This window comes from Hyperolius riggenbachi, chromosome 7, assembly GCF_040937935.1.
Source record: "Hyperolius riggenbachi isolate aHypRig1 chromosome 7, aHypRig1.pri, whole genome shotgun sequence".
Lineage (NCBI taxonomy): Eukaryota > Metazoa > Chordata > Amphibia > Anura > Hyperoliidae > Hyperolius > Hyperolius riggenbachi.
The window spans coordinates 256,556,942-256,583,681 of record NC_090652.1 but is presented as its reverse complement, the minus strand read 5'-3'; the positions used below and the strand labels follow the sequence as shown (position 1 = coordinate 256,583,681).

General features: G+C 43.9%; 1 protein-coding gene across 1 annotated transcript in view; it reads left to right on the top strand.

Moving 5' to 3' along the window:
* Window positions 1-8,603: 8,603 nt before the first annotated feature.
* Window positions 8,604-26,740, top strand: part of METTL5 (methyltransferase 5, N6-adenosine) — a 35,032-nt gene continuing 16,895 nt past the window's right edge. Inside the window, exons 1-5 of the mRNA XM_068245577.1 lie at window positions 8,604-8,688; window positions 11,877-11,998; window positions 15,706-15,820; window positions 18,933-19,117; window positions 26,641-26,723. Coding sequence (XP_068101678.1) covers window positions 11,899-11,998; window positions 15,706-15,820; window positions 18,933-19,117; window positions 26,641-26,723 — 483 coding nt within the window. The 5' untranslated portion in view covers window positions 8,604-8,688; window positions 11,877-11,898. The remainder of the gene's footprint in view (window positions 8,689-11,876; window positions 11,999-15,705; window positions 15,821-18,932; window positions 19,118-26,640; window positions 26,724-26,740) is intronic.

The window sequence follows — 26,740 nt, the reverse complement described above, 5'->3', positions numbered from 1 at the left end:
GAACAAAGATCAGAACGACTTCCTGTAGACCACCGCTGGGACAGAACAATCGCAACAGACAAACAAAACAGATATGCAATCCTAACTGCACTAGGGAATCTGCCTAGTGCAGTCCCAGGAATTACTCTAAGCTAATCTTTAAACAATGAGCAAGGCTGACACTCCAGGAGTGTTTCACAGGACTAACCCTTATGACCAGCCCAGGTCTGTGATATCACATGGTATTTATAGAGCAAGCCTACAAAGGATGTGGCTAGGCAATCTGCATGACAAACGTATGCAAATTCCTCAGCAGCAAGTTGCAAAACTGACAAAGGGTTTCTCTTCCAGAGACCTGCAGAATGCAGACCTGAACAGTGGTCAAAAAGCTGCCTGCCTGCGCAGGCAGCCGAGCGGATCCTCACAGCGCACTTCTCTTTACGCAGACTGGCCCCAACTGGCTGACCCTGGTACCGGCGATACAGGAGGCTGAGGACAACGGCGTGGGAGCGATCCAGGCGCATGGAGCTGGAGGAAGCCCCAGGTATGTATAAAACTTTTATTTTATTTAGCCTCTGGTTTCCTTTAAGGTTCCTTTCACTCTACCAAGATTGCGTTGCTATGCAATTATTCTTCAATCACTCCGTAACGTATCAGATACTTTATTTGAACATGCTTCTGTGCACATGGCATGTACCCCCTCCGCCATGCGCACAGTGATGCAGGCAGATCTGGTGGCTGTGTAACCTGCCCTCTGCACCCCACCAGACCAGGATGCGTGGCAGTTTAGAGGTGTCTGAATGCACCCCCACCGCAATATTAAAAAGAAAAAGCTACACGATAACGGCTGCCATGTGCACAGTGATGCAGGCACATTTGGTGGCCGTGTAACCTGCCCTCCACACGCGCGCACCGCCACCAGACCAGAATTCATGGTAGCTTTAACCCCTTGCCAACCACGTAACGCCAATTGGCGTGAACGCTGCGGCAGCCCCAGGACTGCCCCATGCCAATTGGCATGAAGTCCTGGGGTGGGGTCTTTCAGGAGATTGCTCGCACCGATGCGAGTGCATCTCCACTTGAATGACGGAGCTCTGCTCTACCCTCAGTCTCCCAGCGGCACCGTCTATTTACTCTGACATCGCTGCGATCTACGGCAGCGCTGTACTGTGTCACACGGCTGTCCCCCTTGGCAGCAGAAAAGCAAACCTATGACCGCCGATCGCGCTGATTAGCTGGCGGGGGGCGGGGGAGGGACTTTGGGTTAAAAAATAAATAAAACAGCGAAATTTATTGTAAAAATAAACATATAAATATTGGTAAAAGAAATAAATAAACATTTGAGGAGCGATCACAGCCCACCAACAGAAATCTCTGTTGGTGGGCAGAAAAGGAGGGGGGATCGCTTGTATGTTGAGTTGTACGGCCTTGCAGCTGACCCTCAAAGCTGCAGTGGCCTAATTTGTAAAAAATGGCCTGGTCACTAGGGGGAGTTAAGCCCTTGGTCCTTAAGTGGTTAATAATGGTAGCAAAAAAGGGGATTTAATTATTGATAGGGTACAGTGAGAAGACAAAAACACAAAACAGAAAAAATACAACTGTATTTCCAAATAATATAATGTCACCATACAAAATATTAGGGACATCATTTTAATATTGTGATAGCCAGGATAAATGGGCAAATAAAATGTGTGTTTTTTGTCTAGAGTAGCATTGTTTATTTTAAAACTATAGGGATTAGAATTTGAGAAATAGTGAATTTTCTAATTTTCCTCATTTTTTCCCTTAAAAATGCATAGAAAATAATGTAATTACTGTAAACAAGTATAATCTACAAAAAGCCTAATTTCTGGTGAAAAAACAAGATATAGATCATTTAGATGTGATAAGCAGTGATAAAGTTATGGCTAAATAAATAGGATGAACGCAGAAATGTAAAAATGGCTCTTGGCAGGAAGGGTAAAATATCCTATTGCAATTACAGTATTTCTACAGCAGGTGTGGTTATATATATGTGTAAAACATATTAAAATTGCCACATTACTGCAGCCAGTTGGTAGCTTTTTTATTTTACAGAAGGTGTGGTTATACATATGTGTAGAACATAATAACATTGCCACATTACTGCAGTCATTTGAATAGCTGATCTGCAGGGAGGGACAGTTGCTTGTAAACAAGCAGCAGTATCGTGAGACTGGCAGTTGATAAAAGCAGTTGAGAATGGCAGTTGATCCTCATTCACATGCAAGCCCTCGGTCAGGAAACATCTTAACAGATTTTCTCCTGCTTCTTTGGTTTTCAGTGAATATTTGTGACTTCCAGTCGATTTTTTTTACTCCAGAGCAACATTTCCAGCGACTTACAATCAGCCAGTAGTGCTGCTCGGATACCCCTTTTCAAAATCCGGATCCGATTCGGATCCGGATACCCCGATATCCGATCCGGGTCGGATATCCGAGTTCAAAATTTTCCGATCCGAATCGGCTATCTGACCTCAGTATCCAGCGGATTCGGATATCCGGATAGAAAACCGGAAGTGGCCTTTAAAGAGGAACTCCAGTGAAAATAATGTAGTAAAAAAAGTGCTTCATTTTTTACCATAATTATGTATAAATGATTTAGTCAGTGTTTGCTCATTGTAAAATCTTTCCTCTCCCCTATTTACATTCTGACATTTATTACATGGTGACATTTTTACTGTGGGTAGGTTATGTAGCTGCTCCTAGCTGTTTTGGCTGTTAGAGACAGCTGTAAACAGCTATTTCCTGTCTGTGAACCTTGTTACATTGTAACAAACTGCCAAAAGTACCGCGGTCCCAGAGCTTCTTGTGGGAGGGGTTTCAGCACAAAATCAGTCATACAGCGCCCCCTGATGGTCTGTTTGTGAAAAGCATTATATTTCTCATGTAAAAGGGGGTATCAGCTACTGATTGGGAAAAAGTTCAATTCTAGGTTTCTCTTTAAATTGCTTTAAAAAGGTTTTTTAGGGTATATGAGGCAGCGCTCTCCTCCTTCTCTTCGCATTTTGTACCATGTTAGCCATCAGTAAAAGCAAGGAGTTTTGAATCAGGATGATACCATTTATTGGATAACTAAAAAATATATATTAGAGTTTAGAGAAAGCTTTCAGCTATTGTGCCTTCATCAGACTGAATTCTGTATACTTACACGATAGAACAGATAGCTGTATACTGTAGTGTACATGCAACATACAAAGGAGATACATGGATTTTTGGGAATCATAAATACATGTCATTACAATGCCTTAATAGAAACAAAACATCCGAATTGTATTTCAATCTATGCAGCCAGGAAATGGACTGAATTGGACATGAAATGCAGCAATTCCAATTTATTTCCACTTCATTGACCATCCCTACTGCTAAGGAATAAACACTGAAAAAAAAAGAGTCACTTTAAGGGCCCAATAACGTGGACCCCATAACATCTTATTTTCTTTTCATTCTTTTTCTGTGTTTTCCCTCTTAATTTGGATTGTGGTTTATTGAACAATTTTTTGGGATTGCAATGTATTGGTTTAAAATCTTTTTTATTAGGTAGCAAAATATCAGTGCATAGTACACCAAGCAAGGCACATATTTTACATATAATCTAAACAGGCCAAATACTTTACATATAAACAAGATGCCATTCTTTATAAAGAGCCATAAGTGTGAAAAGTACAGTTAGATCAAAAAATCACAACGTTGTACATCATATAAAGTGCAACAGTAATAGGTTAGAGCTACCAAATTTTTAAAAATATTTTTAAAGAACATCAGAAAATAACTAGAGTCTCAAAGATCGCCTATGCTGTACCCGTGAGGGTAAATTTTAAAAAAAAACAAAAAAAAAACAAATAGAACAACCCAAAGTAGCACATACATCAACATGAGACACTGAATAATGTATTAGAAAGTACCGAGAACATTTTGAATGCCAACAGAGGTCGTTTGAATCCAGGGAAGCCATACCTTTTCAAAGTGGTGAGACTTATCCATCAGATTAGCCTTTATCTTCTCATTCAACGTGGTAATATGTACCCGACTACCCTAGAGTGTACATTGCTATAAGATAATGAAGGCTGCAGCCACTGTGAAGCAATATAAAGTTTTAGTTGCATTCATGATGAATTGGATAAGCTGATGCTATGCATGTGGTTATTTATCTGGCGGCAGGTCAAGAAGACAAATAGTCAATTTAATCCTAAAGTGAAGGGCAAGTACTGAGTTAACCTTACGGATCACTTTATTTCAAATATTTGTTACAATAGGACAGGTCTAACAAATATGAAATAAGGTACCTCTGTTAGGGCATCCTCTGAAGCAAAGCTTAGATCTGTCAGGATAAAGGAAGCCGGTGTGTATGACACTTCCATATTAGTCACACACAAGCTACCTCTGGAGAGGGTATCGAAGGATTGCAACCATTGCTCGTCATCATCTATTGTAGTACGTGTGTCCCTTTCTACAGTGGTGTAGCTAAGGAGCTGTGGGCCCCGATGCAAATTTTACAATGGGGCCCCCCCAAGCACTCTATACATAACAATTGATATGGCACACCAAAACCTGCCAATGGCAACTACAGTGTCAGAGGTGCAAGAAGGGGATGGGGAACAGTTTGTTAATGATTACCACTATTCAAAGTATCTACAGAAGTTATTATTATGAGCTCAGGATCAATAGAGAGCTAATACTGTAGTTGAGGGAGTGCCCTTCGGGGCCCCTCTGGCCCAAGGGCCCCGATGCGGTTGCTACCTCTGCACCCCCTATTGCTACGCCCCTGCCTTTCTAACTGGAATTGAAATTTTGTATCCTGAGGGCCAGCATTCAACATAGAATAAAGCACTGATAAAATGCCCTTATGCAGGGCCCGGGATCAGACATACAAATGATTTCCAAAGTCTTAAAGGGAATCAGAGATGACTGCAATAAAAAAAATTATACATACCTGGGGCTTCCTCCAGCCCCGTCCGCCTGGATCTCACCCATGCTGCCGTCCTCCGCTGCCCGCAGCTACGAGAACTGGGTCCCATCACTGACGTCATCGGAGCCAGCCTACGCAGGGGAAGTGTGCCATCTACGTATCTCTCCAGCAGCTGCTGGAGAGATACGCAAACAGCGCTCTTCTCTTACGCTAGTCAGAGCGACTGACGGCAGTGCAGGGACCCGGCTCTCGTTGCTGCAGGCAGCGGAGGCTTCGGCGTGGGAGCAATCCAGGCGGATGGGGCTGGAGGAACCCCCAGGTATGTATATTTTTTTTTTCATCTCTGCTTCACTTTAATCTCCTGTCCTTCTGCAGCAAGCAAAAGAATATAATGATGTAGTTGATGGGTCTGGAAGAACTCAGGTACCGGAATAGAATATTCATGTAGCAGGACCTGTAATTAACAAATCCGTCCAACACAAAAGACCTGCTTTAAATTTATAAGTCCATTCTGGGACCACCAACGAAACATCAATGGATTTTGGCCTTCTAAAAAATCAGGAATGCCCAGAAATTCAACTAAACGAGAAGGCTGAGATTGGAGCTTGTACTTAAACTGCACCCTCTGCTAGATAAGTAATGTGTGAAATGAAAATGAAGATAAAGACTTGATAGTGCTAATTTGGCCAGACTGAGACCATAGTATCCCTTTCCAATTTAACCTCCCTGGTGTTCTGGGTAATGCGTACATAAGTACGCATTACCATTTTTGTTAAATATTTTTTTTTTCCTGCTGTAGCTAGCGTATTGCTAGCTACAGCAGTACGCCATGCCGTCCGCGTCCGCATCCACCCTCCCAATCCCCGCCGGCCATACTTACGTGTCCGAGATCCCGCGAGAAGTGTGACTTCCTAACATCGCTTCTCCCATCGCCATGGGGATGATTGGACATGACGCCATGATGTCATCGACGTCATGACATCATGGGGAGCTCCGATCCTTCCCATTGCACAGCCTGGCGGTGATTCACCAGGCTGCGCTAGGTGTCTCAGGGGGGGGGGAACAGCCCCTTTAGCGGTGCATCGTGGCGGATCGGCAGGCAGCGTTGGCGATCGGACAGAACATGTAGCTAGCAAAGTGCTAGCTACATGTTCTGAAAAAAAAAAGTAAGTAAAAAGACCCTCCAGGGGCTGAGCAATCCTCCTTGGTGCACATGGACCATACCGCCAAGGAGGTTAAAGGATCACGAAAATCATAAAATTTGAAATATATATATAAACATATAAGACGTACGTTAAGCATACAATTTTTTTGGCAGTTGGACAGAGCAACTGCCATACACTAAGTGGTTTTGAAAATAAAGAAAACCTTGTGAATCCCCACAAGGAGATGGGCTAGTCTAAAACCTGTCAGTAATGTCAGATTTCTACTACTTACTGTAAGTGACAGCAACATAGGAGAAAAGTAATCTATGGCTCATTTTACTCAGAAAGAAACGTACTTCTTATTTGTATGTATCTACATATATATTCAATTTTAAGATTTTCACGACAGTGCGTGGTCTTTTAAGGGGGACAAGAGGTCATTCTCTAAACTAACCCAACGAGGAACATGGACACCTGCATAAAACATAGGAATGAAGGCGAGCTGCATTGCAATGTGATCTTCATGAGAGTTGATTGATCAATGAAATATATGAAATTACTCCCATTTTAGTATTTTGTGCAATAAAGTTGAAGCAATTTTTTTGGAGACTGCAATAGACCTTGTTGTAGTTTGTTTGCATTATATTATCTTTCTACTGGAAATAATGGGTTGATTCATCAACTGTAATTAGCGGCCGCTATGGAGGCTACACTCGCTCCGTGCAGCATAGCGTGCCTTATTTTGCTACGTGGGTTGCGTCCTTAATTAACATAGAAGTGGGCGTGCTAGTGAAGTATCACGGTCCAGATACTGCACAGAGGTGGCCACTAATTAAAGGAGTGCGCATTGCTGAGAAAGCAACACGCGTAACAAAATAAGGCCCGCTACGCTGCACGGAGCGAACGTAGCCTCCATAGCGGCCGCTAATTGTATTTTATTCTGGTTGGTGAAACAACCCCAAAGTGTGCTAAGTGGGTGTGGTGGGTTTTAGAAATGTCCGGGTAGTGAAGAGCCGTTTGGGAGCCGTTTGGGAGCCGAAGGAGCCGGCTCATTAAAGGGAGCCGAGCGGCCAAGCCAGAAGAGCCAATGCTTTCTAAAGAGCCGGAATTCCCATCACTAGACTGAGTCTCAGTCTACTAGACTGAGACTCAGTCTAGTGATGGGAATTCCGGCTCTTTAAGCTTCGGCTCTTCTGGCTCGGCCGCTCAGTTCCCAAAGAGCCGGCTCGTTCGGCTCCCAAAATGGCTCTTCATCACCGCTAACACACATCAGATCAGCGGTGAGCAGGAGATGGGAACCAGCCAGACCGGCGCACAGCAGCCACACGGTGAACTTTAAATGCTGGACGTGACCGATGATGTCACTTCCTGCATTTGAATTCACCGGCGCGCGGCTGGTGTGGCTGACTCCTATCTCCTGCTCACTGCCGATCTGAGGTGTGTTAGCGGTGGCAGCTGCACCGCAGGGGAGAACGAGGGAGGTATATTTAGGCAGCCGCATGCAACACGGGGGAAAGAGCATTTTGTGGGGAAATGTGCTGCCAATCTCATTGCATTTGTGGGGAATATGCTGCCAATCTCATTGCATTTGTGGGGAAATGTGCTGCCAATAAGATTGCATTTGTGGGGAAATGTGCTGCCAATAAGATTGCATTTGTAGGGAAATGTGCTGCCAATAAGATTGCATTTGTGGGGAAATGTGCTGCCAATAAGATTGCATTAGTGGGGAAATGTGCTGCCAATAAGATTGCATTTGTGGGGAAATGTGCTGCCAATAAGATTGCATTTGTGGGGAAATGTGCTGCCAATCTCATTGCATTTGTGGGGAAATCTGTTGCCAATCTCATTGCATTTTGTGGTGAAATCTTCTGCGAATCTCATTGCATTTGTGGTTGGCCGGCCCTCTACCATGTGGTCTGGGAAAAAAAACGGCCCTCCATGCCCACGAAGTTGGACAGCACACTGCTAAGGTCTTGTATATTTGTCCCCACCCATGACCACACCCACATGCTGTTGTGATCGTCCTCTTTTTTGGAAATCAAAATATGGTCACCCTAGCTCACAAACAGCTGCTAGTTGAAGCCAATCACCATGTGGGGTTCGGTAGGAAGGCAGGGCTGAGTGAGCCACACCTGGTGTATTATCTCTGACTGAGTGTGATTTTAGGTTGCCCGTGTTTCAACACTCTCCGCCACCTTCCTCACATAAAAAGTTGTTTTTTTTCTTAGATGCAAACAGGTGCTCTTGTGTTCCTTAGAAGTAAACTAATATGGCAGCCTCCATACCCTCTCACTTCAGGTGTTTTTAAAGCATTATTCTAACTTTGTGTCAGCCTGCAATATGATTATCTGATTGATTTGAGCAATATGGTATGTTCACCTGTGAGTGACTTTGTTTAAAAATAATAAACCTGCTTTTGATGTAAAATACTATAGCAAAGGCTGCAATGTGATATACAGGCAGCAGATGGCGATATAACACTGTAGTGCGAGGTTTACATTCTCTCCTGCGGAACTAAAAGCTTGTTGGAGTTGCAGGCGGACAGTTTATGCGGAGCACGGAGCCCACATGTGTTAAGCTTCCGTTCTGTGCTTCCAAACTCACTGATTACAAGAAGATCTCCTGGCATTTGAATAGGGTATTTATTATTTATGGTGTATTTGCCTGTTAGTGTTGGTATTTGTTGTATGATCATTTATTTTTTGTTATTAAATTATACTTCTATATAGTCTGGACATGATCTGCATGGAGTAATGAGGCTGTGCTGGACACAAACCATTCACTGATATTATGAAGTTTGGTTAGTCTGAGTGAATTCATGTCTGTTCCACTCCAGTTCAGTAAGAGATGCAGTGACTTGCATCAGATAATCTAATCGCATTCATTCTGGATAGTAATTATACTGTAAGGGTACGTTCAGTTTGGTGTGTCAGAAGTATTGTGCGACGGATCTGTTGTCAAGGGTGCGTATGCACATACAATTTTGAATGGCCAATGCTTGGCCGATTTCTTACTTTTATAAAGCCCACCAGATTTTTATTCCTGCTCTATGGACAGATTGTATAGGTAAGCTTTGAGGTGCTAGTCTACTTTAGGGGACCCATTAGGAAACCTCATAGGAAAATTCAGCTAATGTGATTGGGTGGATGGCACCCTCTTGAACTGCCAGGTTTCCAACAGGTTGTAGTAAAGTACACCCACACTATTCAGCCAATCACAATGCTTTGTGCTATAAAGGATGCTGTGATTGGGAAACTGTTCCCCATGAGGTATCTTGCCGTCTCCCCTAATGTAGACTAGCGCCAGCCTTCATATTACATGAAGGTGGTAAAATTTGAAAATTATTGTCTTATCACAATTGGATATGTGTATGCACATAACGCATTGCATAGTGCGGGTTAACAGTTGCAGTGAAGGAAGCTTTCTGTACACTGTATGCTTCACACTGAAGGCATAATGTGCCACAACACTTTTCTCCTTCTATGGCTATTATTCATAAAAGGGTGGTTGGTGACAAAAATCTGTGCGGGAAAATACCGCTTTCAGTATTTTAGACTTCTGGGTGGTCATTCATAAAAATGTTGCCAGTTGCAATACAAGTGCGGTGATTTCCCGAAAAAGGCTGGCGGAAACAGAGAAGCTGCCTGAGTCCCTCCGTGCGCTGCTCTCTATGCTGCTGCTTGGGAGGTCTCCATTCACTTAAATGTATTCCGCATGCTTATCGCTACTTCCAAGGGAGCGGTATTCCCCGTCCGCATACCGCTTTCTCTAATCTTTATGAATTGACATTATGTTACATTTTTTTAAGATAATCACAGCACAAGGCGGTAATTTTTCGCTCTGCTCGGGAATGTCAGCTTTTCATGTGGAAACAGCCTTTATGAATACGCATTTTGCTAAGTGGTCGGTAAAGTCAGCTGTTTTCAGCATTTCCGCTTGCGAGAATACTTTATGAATGATAGCCATTGTGTTCCCGTTTTTACAGGGAATGCAGTGCAACTCCCCACTGGGAACGTAGCCTAACAGTGTCCCTGGAAACCCAGCTTTTAATCATTTCAGGGGCACTTTCTGAGTTGATGGGTGATGATTTTAATGTAGCTACTTCAGGATTTTGTTCTGTTGAGTGCGTGTTTATTTTATACATCTAGGGGGGGAGGATGATTTTTTTTCACTCTACCTGAAACAAACTTAGCAGCAGACTCAAGACACCGTTAGTATCTTGGTTAATCATTAGCCCCTAAATCTGACTAGTCTAAGGCTGCTTACACACTAAGACGTTACAGGCGCACGTTAGTGCACCTGTAACGCTCCCCCAACGCACAGCAATGTAACACAAGTGGGCTGTTCACACTGCCCACGTTGCGTTACATGTAACGCTGCACGTTGTAGTGAAAGTGCAGCATGCTACGGCGTTAGAGCGGCTATAGCCGCGTTAGACTGTTTGCACATGCTCAGTGGGGGGCGGGGAGATGCAGCTACAGTAGCCGCACACATGGCTACTTAATATTCACTGCACTGGCGGCCGCTGATTGGCCGGCGAGACCACGTGATGCGGAGTGTCTTGCTCCGCATCACGTGGTCCTGCCGGCCAATCAGCACCACTCTGGGAGACCTTATACGGATAGAGCCGCCTAACACGGCTCACTCTACCGCCCTCTCCCGCACCACCATACGTTGTGTTAGGTGCACGTTATGCAACCTTAACGTAGCACCTAACGCAACGTCTTGGTGTGCAAGTAGCCTTAATCAGAGGTACAGTTAAGCCCTGCCAATTCCATTTCCATTAGATACATTGGAAAATAACATTTTACCCAGTTTCCACTTGTGCTGGACCAGCGGGAGCGGACAGTATGATGTCCGATGTTTCGCCTGCAGCCCGTGGCAGATGAAGCACCATACCCCCCCCCCCCCCCCCCCCATAGGCTATATGGGGGTATGCATCCGGCTACCTGGGATTATTGCGGACTGCCCAGAAGTGTGGCCCGCTTACTGATATGGGTCCCGCAGATCCGCTGCAGCGTGACAAGTGTGAATGGCTCCTTTGTATAAAATAGGAGGTGCTCACAAGATAAGCGAAGAACGCACACAAAAAAAAACAGTTTTCTGGTCTAGTGGTAACAGCCTTAAAGAGAATCTGAGCTGAACTGTAGCATGGTGAGATAAATATATATGTGTTGTTTAAGTCCTACATAGGACTAGCTTGTGTTCCATTGTACAGCCTGTAAAGGTTAATGCCTGGTACACACGATGCAATTTCCTGTCTGATTAATCAGTTATTTCCAACAGGTCCAGTATGATTTCCTATCGGTTTCTGATTGATTTTCCCATCACTTCTATACAAAATAGATCAGAAATCAGATTGAACCTGTTGGAAATAATCGTTTCGACCTGACTAGGCATAAGAATGTAGGGATCTAAATGGCATTTTCTTTGCAGTGAGGCTGCAGTCGGAACTGTTGAGTAACCATTATTGATAACTAACTGGAGGTCATAAAACTCCTGTGTGACTAAGAAACATCTCTGAGCAGGGAACAGATTAAAAAAAAAGTTAAATAATTCAAGATTTGTCTGTGAGGATCATGCAAGACATTATAAAAACTGGCATCATTCACCTGAGACAGTAAAGATGTAAAACCTATCATTCACTTTTAGATCCAAAATAATACCATGGGATTCCAAGAAAGTCCTATTTGGGATTAGGACTATAGATACAATATCAGTTTATTTACACTTCAGATTTGCTTTAGGCACTAACCTAGCAGACTGGCTTACAAATCTGTTACTCTCTATCGTAATCTTGTAACTTTGCTTCCCCTTTTGCTTCAGGTCCTTTGTTGAGCTTTAAGAGATGAAGCTGAAGGAGTTAGAGAGCCGCCTACAACAGGTTGATGTCTTTGAAAAGCCTAAACTCCTGTTAGAGCAGTATCCCACCAGGCCACACATTGCAGGTTAGTAGATTGTCATGCTGAGGTAATATACTATTGATTTACAGAAGCCTTTGTTCAAGTGTGGCATGCTGCACCCTCTGTGCTATCTCTATGTATTATTGTTATTTATAAACTACTGACATATTACACAGCACTGTACAATAGATAGGGAGACAGTACAGCGTTGAACAATAAAACACAGGGACATTACAGCATTAAAGAGTAACTGTAAGGCAAAAAAAGCGAATTTAAATCTCTATTCTCCTGTGTTAAACAGTTTGGAAGGAAGCCAACAAGGCGATACTGAAGTTAAAAAGATATCTTACTTTTTTGTTGGCTAAATAGCAATCCTTTATCCCCAGGCTGCTAAGCAGGCCGCATAACAGAAGGTGCAGAGCATGCTGGGAGTTTTTTTTTTCTCTCCACTGCACTCCCTGGTCCTCCCCTTCCTTTACCTATCCCGCCCTAAGGCTGCTTTCACAGTGGGACGTTACAGCAGCCTGTAACGCAGCCCAACTCACAGCACTGAAAAATCAATGTGCTGTTCACAGCGCACACATTGCATTAGAGTATACTGCAGGAGTCCGCTATTGTTCTTAGCCACATGGCTAATTAATCTTCACGGCACTGTAGTTTTGTTCAGACCGTGAACGATTCGGATCTTTGATCCGGATCTTTTTTGTGAGTCGAATCATCCGAGATACGGTTCACAGTGGATGTCTGGAAGAAACAGGAACTGCAGCTTCTATGCACAAGCACAATCTTCCTGCTGCATCTCTTCCTTCCCCATTAGGACCCTCAATGTGCCCTCATTCTCCTGCACCTCTCACTCTGCTGCAAATGATTCAAAGATTTGGTTCTAAGATCCGGATGTTTTCAATGATCCGATTCGAATCATCTGAATCATTGAAAAGATACGGACTTCCCAGACTTCCCAGTATAGAACTAAAACGGCTCACCTCTGTTCATCTGACAGCCCCCCGGGACGATCGCCTGCAGCCCCCCCGCTGAGTGACAGACAATATGCCCCATTAGACCAGAGACTGGTGGGAGTGTCTGAGGGCTGGGACTTGGGAGGGCTAAAGAATCAGGAAGCAAGGTAAGGGAGGATATTAGGTCACAATTGGCTTCAGACAAGACAGTCAAAGATGGAACCTGCCATGAACTATCTGGAGCATCAATCTCTGCAAATGCTATATAGAAATTCTGTGAAATCCAAACATGGACTGTGAAATGAATATGTAATGTAAGTACAGCCAATATTTAGATACTGATATATGTGTTTTTTTCCCCTCTTATACCTAACAGCTCCTCTTTAAAGCGAACCTACGATGAGAGGAATACGGAAGCTGCCATATTTATTTTACTTGTAAACAATGCCAGTTTCCTGACAGCCCTGTTGATCTTTTGGTGTAAGTAGTGTCTGAGTCAAAAATGCTGGAACAAGCATATGGTTATTCCAGTAAAACCTGAGTCAGCTGAGTCAGAGTACTTGATCTGCTGCATGCTTGTTCAAGGTCTATGGCTATAAGTATTAGAGACAGAGGATGAGAAGGACTGCCAGGCAACTGTTATTGTTTAAAAGGAAATAAATATGGCAGCCTCCATATCCCTTTCACCTCGCGTTTCCTTTAATTTGTCCACCCCTGGTTTATGTGATTAGTGCAGTGTTTCTGTTGCTTGTACATAAGATGTGTATCATTTCCACAGCTGATCACTGCAGCACAAAACAGACCTTTTTTCCTCCCGTTTTGCCACATCACAAAGCTGACAGTCGACAGTTCCTATGATAGTAACAGTATCTATTCACACTTGTCAGTCTGCGTTCCCATTCATTCATCTAAGTCCCCATGTCAATGATCACCGGCATCAATGAGATGTCTGAGGTCATTGTAAAAAAATTAACACGTCCACGCTTTACTTCCTGTTAGTGTACTAATAGTATGCACAGAAATGTAATGTGTGAGGACATCTTGTGGCCAAATAGTAAAATTACACTTGCATACATTTTTTTTTTAAATAATAAGTCCTACACGTACATTTAAAAGTAACCCCTTATCTCCCACACTCTCCCATATATTACTTTTATTTTTTAAATTATGGGCTTGTAATTAGCGATGGACAGAAAACTGAAAAAATGCACATTTATTTACCAATAAAATATTGGCGCCATACATTGTACTAGGAAGATATTTTAAATGTTGCAATAGCTGGGACAAATGGGCATATAAAATGTGTGTTTTGTTTTTTTAAATATCTTCATTTCAACTTTTTTCAAAATATAAATGGCATACAAATACAGTAAAAAAATCTAAGAAAATAGTCTCAAACTTTTTCCTATACACAGTGATCTATCACTAGCTTACAATATAATGCTAGATACACACCACACAACTCTCCGCCAGACTCTCTTCCAGACCCACTCGCCAGATAGCTTTTTTCCATGCTGTAGGTAAATCTAACAGGAGAATCCAACAGAAAATTGAACGGCGTGCCCCCAGCACAACAGGTATCCTTCCCCTTCCCTATAGATCTGTTTCATATTCTAATGTCATAACTTCCACCATATATATTAATTTATAGAACTGTCTTTTATATGACCTTTCTCGTATCTTAAAGAGAATCTGTATTGTTAAAATCGCACAAAAGTAAATATACCAGTGCGTTGGGGGACATCTCCTATTCCCCTCTGTCACAATTTCGCCGCTCCTCGCCGCATTAAAAGTGGTTAAAAACAGTTTTAAAAAGTTTGTTTATGAACAAACAAAATGGCCACCAAAACAGTAAGTAGGTTGATGTACAGTATGTCCACACATAGAAAATACATCCATACACAAGCAGGCTGTATACAGCCTTCCTTTTGAATCTCAAGAGATCATTTGTGTGTTTCTTTCCCCCTGCAGTTCTCATGCACTGAAGTTTCAGGCTGCTTGTTTCTTCCTGCAAACAGCTTTGCCCTTGTCTGTAACTCCTCAGTATGTGAAAGCCCAGCCAGCTCAGAGGACGATTTATCCAGCTTGTAAAAGATAAGAGAGAAGAGAGAAGCTGCCCTAATCTAAATAATACACAGGCAGTGTGCAGAGAGGGGCCTGGAAGGGGGAGTTCATAGCAGAACCACAACACTGAAGAACTTGGCAGCCTTCCAGACACAGGCCGACAAGTCTGACAGGGGAAAGATACATTGATTTATTACAGAGACCTTGATAGCAGAAAGTGCTGCAGTAAGCCAGAACACATTAGAATAGCTTTTGGAACTTGTAGGATGATAAAAAAACAGGATGCAATTTTTGTTACGGAGTCTCTTTAAGTAACTATACCCCCCCACACGCAAGTGCCAGTTCCCACCATACAAGCCTCCATTTACTCCCCTCAAAATGTGTGGGTTTTGTGCACAGTAGAATGTTTTATTTTAAAACTATAATGGCCGGAAAACTGAGAAATAATGTTTTTTTTCCATTTTCTTTCTTAGTATTCCCATTAAAATTCAGTTAGAATAAAATAATTCTTAGCATAATGCACCACCCAAAGACAGCCTACTTTTTGGCGAAAAAAAACAATGTATAGATCATTTCAGTGTAATAAGTCCTGATAAGTTATTGGCAGATGAATGGACGCGGTGCAGAAATATAAAATATGTTCTGGTGTTAAAGGGGGAAAAACCCTAAGAGGTGAAGTGGTTAAACTCATAAAGGTTGAAGTTTACATGTGTTGTATTTCTGCCATTTCAGCATGTATGCTGTACACCATCCACAATACATTTGGTGACATTGAAGATAAAGTAGTTGCAGATCTCGGCTGTGGCTGTGGGGTGCTGAGTATTGGGGCAGCCATGCTGGGCGCTGGGTAAGTCTGTTTATGTATTCTTACTATAGGACATATTTATCTTACTTGTGCTACATTGGTAGTGGTCACGTGACTCTTGGGATGTTCTTCCTTCCTGCTTTTGGCACTGGTGTATTGTGCCATGTTGTCAATTAACCCCTTTGGGACCAGGCAGCACCTTAAAGCGGAATGAAACCCAGCATTTCTTCTTTGCTCTAAAAAATTATTTACAGCATATTATATAGAACCACCATTTTTTTACTAGAACAGCATTCAAAGGGTTACAAACAGGACTTCAAAGTTCAGTGCAGATAAATCTGGACGCATCCGAAGTGGAGATAATGTTATCTTGTGTTTACTTATTTGTATCAAGTGAGGAATGTGATACATTCTCTGATTGTGCAGATGCCCCTGGACACAGATAGACACTCAAAGCATTTCTGCCTTCAATACAAGATGAATAAAACCAGTTATGAATAAAATGCAAAGTCAGCTCACAAAGCAAAAAAACTGTACTTTTGGGAACTTGTAATTTCTAAATGAATAATAATACTTATACACAAATGCAAATATAATAACCGTATGGCATATAAAAAGTAGGAAAACATGTTTTTATTGAATATTATGTCAGGGTTTTAATACCGCTTTAAAGGATACCCGAGGTGAGAGGGATATGATGGCTGCCATATTTATTTCTTTGTACACAATGCCAGTTGCCTGGCAGCCCTGTTGTTTCTGGTATAAGTAGTGTCTGAGTCAAAACCCTGGAACAAGCATATGGCTAATCCAGAGTCAGAGCACCTGATCAGCTTCATGCTTTTTCATGGTCTGTGGCTAAAAATATTAGAGAAACCGGATCCGGATGACTGCCAGGCAACTGATATATGGTTTAAAAGGAATTAAATATGGCAGCCTCTATATCCCTTTCCCCTTGGGTTCCCTTTAAGGACCCGAGCTGTCCTTTCACAGTTTGTACATGTGATCTCTGTGATTTGCTCACAGTAAATATGAGGGCGGCTCCTGAGATGAGAAGCTCTGCTGTCACTGTGACAGCTAAACTATGCTGCAGCATAACCAGATCGGCAAGAGCGATAGGAATGGCTTGAGTGTCCGCTGCTGAAATCTACGCCCTGGCAGGGATAAGCGGACACATACAGGGCGTATATCTCAACTAGCCGCGTCTGGTAGAGGTTAGTGTTGTAAAAATTGTGTTTTTTTTCTATTAGCAGAAGGACAATAAAGTGTATGAGCAATTTCCAAGGTTTTATGTATATTTTCTCCTGGAGTTGGATGATTTTCGTACTGACTGCACAGCCCTGGGCCCAACATATATTGCTTGACAAACACAAGGGCACATGACCTTGTAATTTGCCCCGAAGAAGCATTGGTTGTTTCCGTGAAATGAGCATCAGTTTGAAATTCCCAAGAGTCTATGTGCCTGCAATATTAATGGCAGTATTTGTATAGCGCCTTTCTCCTGTCGGACTCAAAGCGCTTGCGGGCAGCCACTAGAACGCACTCAGTGGGCAGTAGCAGTGTTATGGAGACTTGCCCAATGAACTCCTTACTGAAATAGGTGCTGGCTTACTGAACAGGCAGAGCCGAGATTTGAACCCAGGTCTCCTGTGTCAGAGGCAGAGCCCTTAACCATTACACTTTCCAGCCATATATATATGTTGCAGCCTGATCCTGAAGTTTGGGATCTGGCCAAGCAGTACATAAAGTGGCTGACTGATGCGGCCAATGCAAGACAAACTTACACCTTTCGGACTTTGGCCGGACGGGATGCGACTTGACAAGAGCCAGCCAAGTCCCGAAGAGAGGCTGTCATGGAGCGCAGCGGTGGCTGAGCAGACAGCAAGTTCAGCGGAGGTGTCTGCATTCCCCGGCTCCTCCCACTGCACCCTTTTACCTGTCTCCAGGGAGGAAATATACAGAGCAGCCCATCCAACAGCCTGTACTCTCTCCCTCCCTGCTGTGTGCATGTGGTCTATGGCTTTCATTGCAGTCTGTATCACCGGTATTCGCTATGGGTAATGTTTTCATAGGGCAGCGAATACTGGCAGGCTGCAATAAAAGCCAAACAAAACATGCACACAGCAGGGATGGAGAGAGTACAGGCCCACTGAACAGGCTGCTCTGTATATTTCCTCCCTGCTTACAGATGTGAGAGAAAGCAGGGGGAGGAGCAGATCCTGCCGTTGAAACTTGTGCTGTTGGCCTTGGCCTGCCGGGTGCTGTCATTTTACATTCTGCAGGCCGAAGTCCAAATAATTCAGTTAAAGAGACTCCGTAACAAAAATTTCATCCGGTTTTCTTCCATCCTACAAGTTCCAAAATCTATTCTAATGTGTTTTGGCTTACTGCAGCACGTTCTACTATCACCATCTCTGTAATAAATCAACTTATCTCTCTCCTGTCAGACTTGTCGGCCTGTGTCTGGAAGGCTGCCAAGTTCTTCAGTGTTGTAGTTCTGTGATGCATCTCCCCCCTCCAGGCCCCTCTCTGCACACTGCCTGTGTACTATTTAGATTAGGACAGCTTCTCTCTTCTCTCTTATCTTTTACAAGCTGGATAAATCCTCCTCTGAGCTGGCTGGGCTTTCACATACTGAGGAGTTACATACAGGCAGAGCTGTCTGCACTCTGCAGGAAGAAACAGCCTGACACTTCAGTGGAAGATAGCTGCAGAGGGAAAGAAACACACAAATGATCTCTTGAGATTAAAAAGGAAGGCTGTATACAGCCTGCTTGTGTATGGATGTATTTTCTATGTGTGGACATACTGTACATCAACCGACTTCCTGTTTTGGTGGCCATTTTGTTTGTTTATAAACAAACTTTTTAAAACTGTTTTTAACCACTTTTAATGCGGCGGGGAGCAGCGGAATTGTGACAGAGGGTAATAGGAGATGTCCCCTAACGCACTGGTATGTTTACTTTTGTGCGATTTTAACAATACAGATTCTCTTTAACGCAGTTTATTTACATATTTTCTAGCCAGACTACGGGTTCTGGCTATAACGTATACAACAGTACTGAAATCTATGTCAGACAGTAAATCACAGGAAAAGGATGTTGGGATCCTGAGTGGAATTTCTCTAACCAGCAACTCCTGCCTTCATGTACCACAGGTTGTGTCTGGGGTTTGATGTAGATGAAGATGCTTTGGAGATATTTAGAAGCAACGTGGAGGAGTTTGAGCTCACAAACATCGACTTGGTCCAGTGTGATGTCTGCTCATTGCCGGGCAACTGGCTGCTAAAGTCTGTGGACACCGTGATCATGAATCCTCCCTTCGGAACAAAGCATAACAAAGGTAATCATCTACTGTTAGCCTGTAACAAGGGAAGCTTTATTGATAGGAAGAAAACAAAACAGATTTTTTTTCCCTGCTACAAACTTGTCTTATAAATGCAGCAGCTTCCCTCTGGCTCAGCTATTGTCCTTCTTCCCGCTGATATTATTATTATTACTGATTTATAAAGTGCCAACACATTCACGTCCTAAAGGTGGCCATACATCCCCATCACTTGATGTGCCACCAGATCGACCATTAGATAGATCCATCTGTGATAGAATCTGATCAGAGAAGGATCTATTGCCCGCCAACACACTGCGTCCGTGTGCAGTGTTGAAGGCTCACCTATCACAGGCTGGTGCGAATCTTGGCCTCCTCCAGTATCTGGCGTCACCGCAAGCGCCTGTACCATGTGCGGCACATGTAGTGACGTTGCTACATGCTTGGTGTCTTGTGGTACAGGCGCTTATAGTGACACCACAGGAGGCCAGGATTGGCACCAGCATGTGACAAGTGAGCTTTCAATCCTGGGCACGGGGGTGACCTATATTTACGTGCGTGTCAACCAACCGGGGTTCCGTCAGTTGTTATCCAACACCGTTACCGCCACGCTCCTTATTGGGCCCTTGTGACTGAGATTTTCCAGCATTCCTGATAAATCTGTTTGGTCGGTAATCGATCGAAAGATCGATCAGGTGTCCATGTTGCGGAACCGATTTATCGGATCGAAAAGTCGATGGGCCCGCAAAATGGATGGGAAGAAGGTGCCGCTCTGGACATACGCCACCTGCACTGTGCAATGCATTATCTTGTAGCTGGTAAACCCCGTTTTAATGTTAGGAGCCATGAAAATTGCGATCTTAAACACTGTGATGCAATCACCATTGTACCCATGCCCAATTTTTCTGTGCAGCTCAGTGTGATTGTCATGCAATTATTCGTAGTCACGTTTTAATAACCTTTTTTTCCTCATCAATTAAACCAAGAAGTTTGCATAGCACTGTTTACTATGCAATTTTCTTGCACGCCCATTAACTTTAACCCCACCATACATTGTGCTAGGAACATAATCTAAATGTTGCAATAACCAGGATGGATGAGCAAATAAAATTAGTGGGTTTAATTTATAGTCAGCACTGTTTAATGTAAAGCTATAATGGATGTAAATGGAAAAATAGTTTTTTTTTTATCCATTTTTTTCCTTATTTTCCCTTTAAAATGCATAGAAAATAAGGTGATTACTAAACAAAATTAACACACACTAAAAGCTGAATTTGTCCTGAAAGAAAACAAACAGTGTTCTCCCCAGGGCCTATTACCCGGGCGGAGCGCCCGGCTGGTCTCTAGAGATGGGAAGTTTGGATCTTTTCAATGATCCGGATGATTCGAATCGGATCATTGAAAAGATCCGGATCTTTGATCCGAATCTCGGATCATTTTACAAGGGGAAGCATTCGGGGGTAAAATGACTAGCAGGGCAGGAGAAAGGGAGGGGGGTGGACACACAGAGAAGGGGAGAAGATGGACAAAGGGCAGGGAGTGGACAGAGAAGGGAAAGGGACGAGCAGAGAGCATAAATGTTTGTTTGCACACAATACCCACATGCTGCAATCATATGCTTTACATATATTTCACATACATGTTCATCTGTATACTTTGAATGAAAACGTCGCACAGTGAAAGAAAGCATTCCCCAAAACATTCCCAGAAGATAAGTGCAGGAGGATTATTGCACAGCAATCACAGTGCCTGCAAAGTTACAGAGCTGTGCTGTGCTGAGCCAAAAGTTTCCAATGTGTTCACTGTGCACGACTAGGAACAGACAGCCTGTAATGAGCAGCACATTGCAGCCAGTATGTGTGCTCTACACATATCTGGCAGTGGCACCCATGTCCCCTCTACCTGTCCCTGCAAGGCTGGCTCCCCTGAGTCCCATCCAACAGAGCGATCCATCTCAGCTCTGCTTCCAGGACCCCGCTGCCCGCTGAGAGGGGGCGTGTCGCTCCTGGCCCCGCCCTTTTTGCGATCCGAATCACTCATTTTGATGATTCGGATGATTCGACTCACAAAATAGATTCGGATCAAAGATCCAAATCGTTCATGATCCGGACAACACTACTGGTCTCAGCTTCCCGCCCGCCTGTGGTTACAGCGTGCATCAGATTTTCTTCCTCCACATTCAATGCAGTGTGCAGCGGCTGTGTGTTATTGGAGCCAGCCGCTGTCACTTACACTATCTCCGCCCTCCCCTCAGCTCCTGCATAGCCGTGATGTAGAGGGGCGGGGAGAGCCTGGTGGTAACTGAAGTTACACACAGGCACCGCTGGGAACTTCAAAGGAGCTGGAGCTAGTGAATCCCATCCCGATCTGCATGACTATTATGCAGAGGACGGGCTCTCTTCCTTCCTCCAGCAAGTCTTCACATCGCAGCAAACTTCCCAGCATGTGCTCCAGCCTCACCTCCAACCTCGCAGGTCAGATGTCAGAGCACAGGGAAGAGTGTGGATCAGCGCTCGCTCATGCCGGGGAGACAGCATTGCAGGGCAGATGGTTATCTGTTAATCCCTGGTAAGGTGGTGACTGATAGCTATTAGCTGCCTCTGCTGCTGTGCCTGGTGTAGCGTCACCTCTATGGCATGCCCCCCTTGCAGATGCACTTTGTTTGCTGGGAGGAGAGGAGACAGACATTTTTACAGCTCCTATTGCTGTCCTTCCCCCAACTGCTCTGAGATGTTACATTGATGTAAACCTGTCTGCAGACCTGCAGTGTGCTGTGCAAGTTACAGGATCTGTGAGAGTGCTGTATTCTTACTTGTATTACATTCATATTTAGATGGTACTGCTTGCAATCCTCTCCTCTCTGACCCACACAGTGTTGTTGTTTTTATTGCCCCCCCCCCCCCTCCTTCCTTTTCCACACTGATATACATATGTTTTCTTCTACCTTTAGTCTGTCTCTCCCTCTCACACATTTCCTTTTGTCTCTCACACATTCCTCCTTGTTTTTTCTTTCCCAGTCCTTTTTTCCCCCTCTGTAGTACATGCTGTTTAGCACATAGACAAGGAACAAGCATGTGTACATCATGCTTGTGTGCATGTGAGATCATCCAGTGTAACTCCTCATCAGTAGTTCCCAGTGTGTTTCCTCCTTACCCACTTCCTCATTCAAAAGCACCCAGCATGATCTACCTACACTCCTTCCTACCAAGTAGCACCCAACACGATCCACCCTGCCCCTCCCTACCTAGTAGTGGCACCCAGCATCACCCTCCAACTCCACCCAACGTGACCTTACTTCCCCACCCGCCTACTTTTTCATGCCACCAGGCTGGTTAGAAATTCTGGGGAGAACACTGAACAATATATAGATCATTTAGCTGTGATAAGGAGTAATAAAGTTATTGGCGAATGAATGGGAGCAGCGCCTATTTGTGAAATTTGCTCTCAGGCTGAAGCTGCCGATCAGCCTTGCTGATCTCTTTGGCTGTAGTAGTGGCTGAATCACACACCTGAAACAAGCATGCAGCTAATCTAGTCTGCTAGTCTGACTTCAGTCAGCAAATGGGGACACTAGAGTTTGGTAATGCTAAATGGCACACCTGGCACTGCCCACACCTACTTTTTATTTCTTACCTGACTGGAGTTGATTCATTAACCACTTGAGGACCACAGTGCTAAACCCCCCTAAAGACCGGTCCATTTTTACTAAAATGGCCACTGCAGCTTTAAAGGAGTTATCAGGCAATTGCAGTTAAAATAAGGGCTACTTACCCGGGGCTTTGTCCAGCCCCAAGCTCGCAGCACGTCCCGCGCTGCAGCTCTCCCTGCAGCTGTTCGCTGTCTCTGCCTACCGGTCCGCGGTGATGACGTCAAGCCGACCTCCAGGTCGGCCTGTACTGCACCTGCGCAGTACGCTCCGGTCCACGTGGCAGTGATTGACAGCGCCGCTCGTGCAGGTAACCACGGACCAGGAGCGAGCTGCGGCGAACGGCTGCGGGGAGAGCTACGGCGAGGGACGTGCTGGGAGCTTGGGGCTGGACAAAGCCCTGGGTAAGTAGCCCTTATTTTAACTGTAATTGCCTGATAACTCCTTTAAGGGCTCGCTGCGGGGCCGCACAACACAGCACACAAGTGATTTCTCTTATTCCCCCCCCCCCCCTTTTCTCCCCACCAACAAATCTTTCTGTTGGTGGATTCTGATCGCCGCCCCCCCCCCCCATAGATGTTTATTTTTGTACAAATATTTTTCTTTTTTTTAAATAAAAGTGTGTATTTAACTTCAATTTTACCCACCTTTCCTCCCTGTCCCAGCCAGCCTATCATAGGCTTCAGCCTATAACTGCCAATCGCACCTGTGTCACACGGCTGTCCCCAGTACAGCGCTGCTGCAGATCGCAGCCATGTACTTAGAGACTGAAGGTGTGCGCGTAGCACACAGTCTTCAGTAGCTGGCCCCAGGACTTGACGCCAATTGGCGTTAGGCGGTCCTGGGGCTGCCGCCGTGGTCACGCCCATTGGCAGGTGTTAGGTAGTTAAAGGCTGAACGGGAAAAAAAATCTGGTCTGGAAAATGCTACATTCAGTATTTTAGACTTTTGTGTGCTAATTCATAAAAGTTTTCACAGGTGCGGTAGAAGTTCGGTTAATTACCGAAGCCCATTGACAAAAACCTGTTAATAACAGCAGAAGAGAGTGGAGTGTCTCTGTGTTGTTACATGCTGTTCCGTGCAGTGACGGCATTGCAATAGTAAGAGGCATCCCAGACATCCCTTTAGATGTACATGTTTTGTTATACTGCCTTTGCTTGCTATGAATATGCTCTGAAACTGTTTATTAGTCTTTCTTAAACATTCTATTTAATTGCCACAGCTTAGATTAACTTCCAAGAAACTTTACACATGCTATGCTTAGGTGATTTTCCCCACTAGCTCCTACACCTCTTCAAACGGGAACCCAAGAGGTTAAACTGCCAAAAATATTTAGGGGAAGCCAATTTTGTTCCCGATCTCGCTCTGGTGCTGCCTGGGGGGTTTAAAGCACGAGGGTCAGCCATACTATGCCAGGGGAAAAAACATATAAGTAGATAAATACTTGATCTACTTACATAACACATGTATTGCACTGTCCACGTTTTGATTTCAGAGAATTTTATATAGTAAATGAAGAGAATTCTGTTCCTGGTGGGAACTATGTCTTTTGCTCACAGTTTGAGGCTAAATAGTGATGACATTTCTTCCCTTACCGCAGACCCAAACCAAACATTTTTTTAATTCAAAATATTTAGTTGCACCACTCTGACACATACAAAGATAAATAAAGACTCCATCAAGCCTGTGAGCATTTCAGTGCATGCTTTTCACCACCTTCACCATTCTCTTTTCATAACCAGGGTTATACAGGTGGCAGCCATTACTTCTGAGCTTAGTAGGAGGTTTTAGATCATGGGTGTGTTTGTCATCAGCTACCCTCCCTCACAGAGGCGTCATCTATGTGAAATCTCACACAAGCTGAGATCACCTCCCCTGTGACATCATCAGTACCAGCCTGTGTTTTGTTTTTGTTTTTTACCTCCTCCACAAGTCTTCCGGATTCTGTACCGGCAGTATGAAAGGAAGGGAGGGGTTCCTCCAATAAATGTAAAATATTTTATATTTGTCATCATGCAGCTGAAAAAAAGGCTGCTATTTATTATTATAGTTTAGAAAATAGATTTTATTTCTGAAATCTTGTATTTTTTATTTGCGTCTACTTTAACTTTTTTTCTTTTTTCCTCCAATCGCTGAGTCACCTCAGCCTTGCTTGTAAACACAAGTGAGCAGAGGATCATGTTTCAGCTAGGCAGGGAAATAAAGGGAAGAGGAGGAATATATTATAGATAAAAAGAACCCCCAGCATGCAACTGAATGGCAATGGCTATTAACCTCCCTGGCGTTCTATTAAGATCGCCAGGGAGGCTGCGGGAGGGTTTTTTTTTAAATAAAAAAAAAACTGTTTCATGCAGCCAACTGAAAGTTGGCTGCATGAAAGCCCACTAGAGGGCGCTCCGGAGGCGTTCTTCCGATCGCCTCCGGCGCCCAGAATAAACAAGGAAGGCCGCAATGAGCAGCCTTCCTTGTTTTACTTACATCGTCGCCATAGCGACGAGCGGAGTGACGTCATGGACGTCAGCCAACGTCCTGACGTCAGCCGCCTCCGATCCAGCCCTTAGCGCTGGCCGGAACTTTTGTTCTGGCTGCGCAGGGCTCGGGCGGCTGGGGGGACCCTCTTTCGCCGCTGCTCGCGGCGGATCGCCGCAGAGCGGCGGCGATCAGGCAGCACACGCGGCTGGCAAAGTGCCGGCTGCGTGTGCTGCTTTTTATTTTGTAAAAATCGGCCCAGCAGGGCCTGAGCGGCGACCTCCGGCGGTGATGGACTGATATATTCGTCCATACCGCTGAGGAGGTTAAAAGGTCAGTGCTCCTAAGGTATGTGATAACTCCAAACCATAACCAGACCAGTTGCTGTTGAAATTTGATTTTTATGGTGACAGTCCCGCTTTAAAAGCTTGTCCTACCTGAGAAGGCTGCGGGTCCTATTAGATTCCATCATCCAGAGTTGCAAAAGACATGGGGCTGTTTCTATTGGCTCCCTGCTCCTGTCAGTCACAGCTATCACTGATTCTGTTTGTGACGGCTTCCAGCACAGTAACCCTGCACAGACTCCACACTCTTTTCACCACTTCAAAGTAGACGGTGGCCTTACCGCATGTTGTAGGCTTTATGAAATTACATTTACTGACATGTGTTGAGGTATATGCTGCACAAGTCAGTAATTTACCTCACAGATCCCAACAAGAACCTTATGTAGGTCTTGGAAGTAGTATTGAAGTTATTATCACTGGTGGATTTGATAAACTAAATATAGGAAAATTTCTTCATCCACCCATAAGAGAATTGTAATACTACAACTCCCTCATTAATTCACAGTACTTACTCCGTAATGCAAACACGTCAAGAATTATTCTTGACTCCTCCCCACATATTGGGGCAGTGTTCTAAAAAATTAGCAATATTTTTTCACGTGATTTATAGATATACTTCTGAAATATCTCTTTTGGTATATAAACATGTACGCTAGAAATTCAGTATTCAGTATTGTTTGAATTTAAAACATTGTTATAATACCTTTGTAAACTATTATTGTACTATTTGATACTTGTAACATCGAACCATATTTTCTGTATTTCATGTACACTGCTCTAACAATAACTTTTCTTTCTTTCTGTATATACTTAAAAATTTTCAATAAAAACTATTGGAATTGGTAATTTACCTCACTGCTCTGGAATCTCAGCTTTTCATGCGATAGCAACCTTTAGGAATTGGCATTTTTACTTTACCGACCTAAGTGCTCGGTAAAGTTAACTGTTTTCTGCATTACCGAATGCGGTAATGGTTTATGAATCGACCCCTATAACTTCATCCCACCCAGCTATAATCAACAGTACACTGTAATGATCATTAGCATGGAGGCTCTTAATATGTGTAATGCTTTCCTCCTCAGGAATGGACATGTTGTTTCTCAGGGCAGCTTTGCAGATGGCCAGGACTTCAGTATATTCTCTGCACAAGACATCTACAAGAGAGGTTAGTCCTTTTTTTTT